The sequence below is a fragment of the Nannospalax galili genome, unplaced genomic scaffold, assembly GCF_000622305.1.
Source record: "Nannospalax galili isolate Female #2095 unplaced genomic scaffold, S.galili_v1.0 scaffold117, whole genome shotgun sequence".
Classification (NCBI taxonomy): domain Eukaryota; kingdom Metazoa; phylum Chordata; class Mammalia; order Rodentia; family Spalacidae; genus Nannospalax; species Nannospalax galili.
The window spans coordinates 585972-593414 of NW_008341422.1; the positions used below are offsets into that span (position 1 = coordinate 585972).

The window sequence follows — 7443 nt, forward strand, 5'->3', positions numbered from 1 at the left end:
CTGAGTGTGTTAGGCTGGGCTGCAAACAAAATTAGAAGTGTTGTGCACTAGCTTTCTTTCTTCTAAGGCATTAGAACACCCTTACAGAGTGATGGGGATTTCCTTTGGTGCTGCTTCTCATCTTATCATGACTAGTGAGACAGTCATTTGTTTTCTAGATTGAGGACACTGTAAAAGCTGTTGGCAACTGCAGCTACAACCAACTAGTGGAGAAGATCATTTCCTGTAAGCAGTCAGACAACAGCCAGTTGGTTAGTGAAGGTGGGTGAGTGCTGCCAGTGACTGGCAAAATAACTTGTCTCCAAATGTAATAAACTGAAATTCCTTAATTTTTAAAATAAGCATACAGAATAATGGATTTCCTTATATAATTTCATGATTATGTATTTTCTAAATAACACTTCTAAAAATACAAATGGTGGTACTTGCAAGAATTAAAAAGCATTCATAAAGGTCTGGATGTTAATAAAGATCTTTGGAATCACTTCCTAGCTTTGGTGTGGCCCATTATCCAAAGGTTGCTAATTACTCTTTGAAAAAATGGTTATTATTTATGCACACTGAGTGGATTACATTATTTATCCTACAATTCCTTTGACAGAAACATGCATTCTCTGTCTGTCTCAGTACAGTGTAGTATCAAAGCCTCATTCTGGAGTGTCAACAGATAATTGAAATCACTAAATTCACTATCACATAAGCAGTTGAATATTTTTCCAGGGTCTTTTTCCTATGAAGCCCCTCCCATTCTCAAGAGGTTTTTGTTATTGTTATTTTATCCTTTCCTTAATAAACCTATAAACCTATGTTTGCTCTGCTTAAAAATCTTTTTTTTTTCAGGGGCTAGCGAAATGGGTCAGAGGTTAAGAGTACTGATCTCTTACAGAACACCCAGGTTTAGTTCCCAGCACCTGTATGGCAACAACCATTCCTAACTCCACTTCTAGAGGATCTGAAACCCTCTTCTGGCCTCCTCAGGCATTGCACAGATGTGGTGCACTTATATACATGTAGGCAAAACACTCATACACATAAGATAAAAATAAATAAATAAGTAAAATTTTTAAAACAGTTTTTCAGCTGTGCTCCAGTTAGTGCTGGGAAGAGGAGATTGGAAACCAGAGTGCTGCCAGTCAGGCAGTGTGTCCTTTGGTGTATCTCACCACCACTCACTCCTCTTTTTCATACAAACATTTGCTGAAGCTGCAGGGACCAGGCTGGCCTGGAACTCAAAAAGATCCAGATGGCCTGCTTCTGCCTCCCAAGAGCTGGGATTAAAGGCATGTGCTACCACACCTGGCATTTGTCCTTTCTTAAAGGATGCATTTTTAAAAAAAGAAATCAGAAGGAGCAGGGATAAGTTCATCATTTCATCATTCTCATACAGGTCTTCAACATGCAGTATTGTGAAACTGATTCAAAATAAGTGACTATGTAAGACTAGTGGAAGTGGAGAGATGGCGCAACAGTTTTGAGCACTTGCTACTCTTGCAGAAGAGGGGTTTGGTTTCCAATAGCCACATGGCAACTCACAAATGTCTGTAACTCCAGTTCCAAGAGATCTTAAGGGTTCTTCTTGACGTCTCTGTTCTCCTGCACACATGTGCTGCACGTGTACATATTAAAAAAAATTTTTTTTTAGTTTATGGGGAGAACTAGGTTGATATAAGATGTGTTCCAAGGTTCCTCTCATTAAAAAAAAAAAATTACTGGGTTTTATTTTGTTTTGTATTTCATACCTAAAATCATCTTTATGCCCTCTTCCTCCTTCCCCTTTGGCACCTCCCATAGCCCCCCAGCTGGAGTTCAAACATTCTGTCGTTTGCGTTAAGGCTGTGCTGGATAGCTTTAGTATCAACTTTACACACCTCGGGCTGAGGGAGCCTCAATTGGTGAATTGCCTCCATTGGAGTAGCCTGTGGCCATGTCTGTGGAGCATCTTCTTGATTGCTGGGTGATGTGAGAGGGGACCAGCCCACTGTGGGTGATGCCACCTCTGGGCAGGTGGGCTTGTGTTGCATAAGAAAGCAGGCTGAGCAGGGGCCAGGGAGCAAGCCAGTAAGCAGCATTCCTCCATGGCCTTTGCTTCAGCTCCTGCCTCCAGGTTCCTGCGCGGAGTTCCTACCTTGGGCTCCCTGATGAACTGTGATCTGGGAGATGTAAGCTGAATAAACCCTTTCCTCCCCAAGTTGGTACTGGTCAGAGTGTTTTGTCATAGCAATGGAGAAACAAACTAGAACAAAGTCCTATTATGTAAAGTTAATGTCCCCAGATGTCCCTTAGTACAAGTTCATCCACTAGGGTTTAGTCAGCCTATCTAGAGTCTCTCTCTTCAAAAAGATCAGCTCTTCCTCACCCAGCAGTAATCAGCTGCTAATAATTCTTCAACCAAGATTGGGGCTTGCTGTTCATTTCCACAGTTCTGTGCTGGGTTTTTGTCTACCTAAGTTTGCATGGGCCTTGTGCATGTTGACACCATTGCTGTAGGTTTGTGTGAAAAGGGTCCCAGGTACCTGTAGGACTATTTCCATATGGTCCTACACCTCCTCCCTGGCTCTTATAATCTTTCCTGCCCCCTTCTTCTGCAGTGGTCCCTGAACACTGGGTGGGTGGACCTGAATATAGGAGTCCTGTCCAAGGACCCATACTCTGCAGACTCTTATTCTCTGTTTTGGCCATTTGTGGCCTTTTGTGTTCCTGGCCCTCTGTTGCATGAGGGAGCTTCATTGATGAGAGTTGAAAGATGCGCTAGTGTTCTCTTCACCCCTTGTTCTATGTTCCGTGAGTCTTAGATCGAGAGGTTACGTCCTAAATGTGCCATTGAGGCTTGGGCAATTCACAGAGAATTTCTGTGTGTGACTAGTGGTGTAACTCTAATAATCTGTCTGTTGAAAAAGAAGCTACTTTGATGGGTGATGACTGGGATACTTGTGTGTAATTTTAAGGATCCTTTTTGTTTTTTGTTTTTGTTTTTTTTTCGTCTTTTTGAGACAGGGTCTCTCTGCAGCCCCAGCTGTCCTGGATTCACTATGGAGACCAGGCTGGCCTCAAACTCACAGAGATCCACCTGCCTCTGCCTCCCAAGTGCTGGGATTAAAGGCGTGTGCCACCACGCCCGGCAGGATCCATATTTTGCACATAGTAAGAAACTATATTTGTCTAGAGATATGAGAGCCTTGGGTTTTCTCTAAGATCTGTGGCCTCTCCAGCTATGTGTATTTGGCTAGGTTTACAGTACCAGACATGAGTTTCCTCCCATTGAGTGGGCTTTTAAGTCCAATTAGGTAGCTGTGGATTACCCCCAAGATAAAAGTGCCACTACTGCACCAATGTCATTTGCTGTGTTGGTCATTGATGCAGTTTTTAGGCCTTGAAGCTGGGGTTGGACCATTTATTGGTATTCTCCCTTTTTCATAATCTTTGCTTGAGTGTTCCAGTTCTTGAACTTTATCCTCCAGTGTTGATATTCTGTTTTCCATTTTACTCATTCTAGTGGTGAAACTTTCTCCTGTTGTTTCAAATTGGCTTATTGAGATTTTCACTTCCTTCTTCATTTTTCTACAATGTTTCTCCTTTGTGAATTCAGTCAGAAGTTTATCTCTATCTTCTTTAGTTCTTTGATTTGTTTGTGTGTTCTTTAAATTCATTGAATTCCTTGATCATGCTGATGATCTTTTAAATTCTGTGTCCTGGGTTATCTCTAAGGGGTTTTCCTTGTAGAACTCTTCTTCAGGACTGGCGGAGTTTAGTGGGAACATGCTGTTTTGGTTTTCCATGTTATTATTTTTCCCTTGCAATTTTGGCATGTGGATTTCTTTTGTTATTTGTGATTCTTGTATGAAACTCAAGACTTCTTTTGTTGAGTTGAAGTGTGCTTCTGTTTGTGTTATTGTTGTGCCTTAGTTGTTTTCTTATTGGGTATATAAAGCTGGTTGGTCTAGGCTTCAGGTTCTCAGATTTTACTTTGGAGGGAACTGATGGCTTCAGATCAGCTACTCAGGAGTTCCCACAGAGGCCCAAGTCGGGCTCCAGTCAGGTACACACAGGCTTCCTTCTAACATTCGGACCCCTAGCAGTACTCAAAGCACAGTTTGGGATGTTTACTAAGGGGAAACCCGGTTTTGGCACTCTCAGGCCGTCTGTTGAGTTCTCAGACCCTACACCAGGCAGAGGCCAGATCAGAAACTCAGGTGACCTGCTAAGGTCTCAGCCCCTACCCTACTGTAAGGCAGAGAGGTCAACCTTTGGTGAAGTAGGAGGGCCCACACATAATCCCAATTAGGAGGTTAGGCACAGCACAATTTGGGGAAGTTCACCACCACATGGAGGCCAGATCCAAGCACTCTCAGGCAATGGTCTGCTGAGTTCTCAGCCCCTATACCAGGTGGAAGCCAGATCAGACACTCTCTAAATTTAAAAAAGAAAAGAAAATGGGGACAGGAGAGATGGCTCAGTGGTTAAGAGCACTGTTTGCTTTTGGAGAGGACCCAGTTCGAGTTCCAGCACCCACATGGTAGCTAACAACCTTCAGTAACTCCAGTTCCAGGGGAATTGGATGCCCTCTTCTGACCTCTGTGGGGATTGCGTGACACTAGTGCACTCACATACATGAAGGCAATACACTCATACACATAAAATAAAAATAATAAAATTAAAAAAAAAGAATGTGTAGAGCTAGGCATGATGCCATACACCTTTAGTTCCAGCACTTAGGAGGCAGATCTCTGTGAGATCAAGGCCAGTGTGGTCTATATATAGCAAGTTCCAGGTTATCTGAGGCTATAGGGAGACTCTGTCTCAAAAAAAAAAAAAAGCTGGAGAGATGACTTGATTGGTAAAATGCCTGCTATGCAAGCTTAGGGGCCTGACTTGGCTCCCCTAGGATCCACATATAAAAAAGCTGTGCACTTCAGTGTAAGCCTATGATCCTAGCTAGGGAAGGCAGAGACAAGTGAATCCTGGGAGTTTCCTGGTTAACCAGTCTAGATGAATCTGTGAATGCCATGTTAAGGTGAGACTCTGTCTCAAAACACAAGGTTGATAGCAACTGAGGAAGACACCCTACATCAGCTTCTGGTCTCCACATGAACACATACATCTGTGCATACACGCACACACACACACACACACACACACACACACACACACACGTGCATGCATACACATGAACATGAACATACATACCAAAACCCAAAAAAGAATACATAAGAGCATATAAAAGATGGGTACATGAATCTCATGTTATATTAATTAATCTAACTAATTATATTATCTATCTAGGAGTTTAACATATTTATGTAAAAAGACAAGTAATAAAAACACTGTATTTCAGCTGAAGTTTATCTTAGCGTTTTATTTGAAAAGATGACATACATACAGGGACAGGGACACTGATCATTGATTTGAGTGAAAGCTGTTTCATTACAACTTAAAACAAGTTTAAATTTGGAAGGAAATGAACAATAAAAACTACCACAAAAATGTTTTCTGGGCTAGGGTGTGGTGGTGCACACCTTTAGTCCCAGCACTTGGGAGGCAGAGGCAGGTGGATCTCTGTGAGTTCGAGGCCAGCCTGGTCTACATAGTGAGTTCCAGGACAGCTGGGGCTACAGGGAGACCCTGCCTCAAAAAGACCAAAATAAAACAAAGAAAAAACCCAACAAGCACAGAAAAGTCAATTCCTTTATCACATCTCCTTTTCCCCCTTAACTTGGTGTGTTCTAAATTATTACTTCTCAGACATTGACTCCCAGGATAATGGACAACTGTAGCTACACAGTATTAATAACTGGGGAGAATGTTTTGATTAAAAGCAAGAAGGAATCACCCTCTGTAGTGCATAAAATCTTCAGTTAATATATACCAGACATATTTATTGATTAAATCCTTGATATGCCAATTTTATAACAGTGAAATTCTACATATATGACTTTCACATTAAGAAATAATTGTATGTGGAATTTAGTATAGTTAAAAAGCTAAAATAGTAGAGCTGTAGAGATGGTTCAGCACTTGCTGCTCTTCCAGAGGAACCAAGTTCAGTTCTCAGCATTATCTCAGGCAGCTCAAAATAGCCTTTAACTCCAGCTCCAGAGGATCTGACACCCTTTTCTGCCTCCATAGACACCTGCACACCCATGGCATTCACTCACAGAGACATACACAAAAAATACACAATAATAGAAATAATAAAAAGAAATATATTTTAAAAAGCTAAAATATTTTTTGATAATAAATTATAATATGCAGTGTGTTTGAAATAATTCTTTAACACCAACTATTGCTTATATCAGGCACTAAAAAATTATATCAAGAACCACAATGGATATTTTATGATTTTCTTTTCTTTATCGTACGCTCTTAATAGAATATTCAGTTGCTGCCATCTTCTTTCTTTTTCTTCTTTTCCAATTTGTTTGTTTGTTTTTTGAGACAGGATCTCCTTTCCCTGTAACCTTGGCTGGCCACAACTTGCTATTTATAGTAGGCTAGGCTGGCCTTGAACTCACAGAGATCTGCCTGCCTCTGCCTCCCAAGTGCTGGGATTAAAGGCGTACACCATCATGCCCAGCTCTTTTTCTATTTAGCCTTCAACTGTATCTTTCCTTTTGGATCAATAAAACAGACACTTTTTAAAAGTTTTTATTATTTTATTTTATATGTATGAGTGTGTTGCCTGTATATATGTAAGTGCACCTGTATTGTGCAACACTCATAGAGGCCAGAAGAGGGTGTTGGATCCCCTGAAACTGGAATATTGGATAGTTGTTAGCTGCCATGTGGGTGCTAAGAATTGAACCCAGGTCCTCTGTAAGAGCAACCAGTGCCCTTAACTTCTGAACCATTTCTACAGCCCCCCCCGAAAACATATAAACTGGTTTATTTTTAATCTTACAAGCTTTGTTCTTAAGTGATAGCTTGTCCCGCGCTATCGTCTCACCAGCAAGAACGACGCGGCACACTCAGGATCCTTTTGCAGAAAAGCTTTAATGCATCTTGAGAGGGAGAGCATAAGCTTACAGGGCGAAGACCCCGAATGTCGGAAACCCAGCCCTTATATAGGTTAGTAAGCCCGTCTTGGACGTGGCAACTCTTGATTGGTCACAAACTCATCAGCCCATATCACGCCACGAGGTAGGCAGAGACTAGAAGGTGGAAAATTACTTCGGGCATGCGTACTGACTTATTTACTGCTCAGCATGAACCGGATGTGAGCGCCATCTTGTAATGGCGTCTGCAGGGACAGCAGGCGGCTCCCCACATGCCATAAGGATGGACTTGTCACCTGACACCTCTGACGTGCAGATGGTCTTATCTCCTGCCCCCTCTGATGTGCAGATGGTCGTGTTACCTGCCTTTTCTGTCATAAAGATGGTCGTATCACCTAACCCTTCTGACCAGCAGATGGTCGTGTAACCTGCCCCCTCTAACATGCAGATGGTC

General features: G+C 42.0%; 1 protein-coding gene across 2 annotated transcripts in view; it reads left to right on the forward strand.

The window, feature by feature from the left end:
* The window catches only part of Mindy2 (MINDY lysine 48 deubiquitinase 2), a 97419-nt gene that overhangs the window by 51765 nt on the left and 38211 nt on the right, over positions 1–7443 (forward strand). For both annotated transcript variants that reach the window (XM_008836861.3, XM_008836862.3), the window contains exon 5: positions 159–261. In XM_008836861.3, coding sequence (XP_008835083.1) covers positions 159–261 — 103 coding nt within the window. The remainder of the gene's footprint in view (positions 1–158; positions 262–7443) is intronic.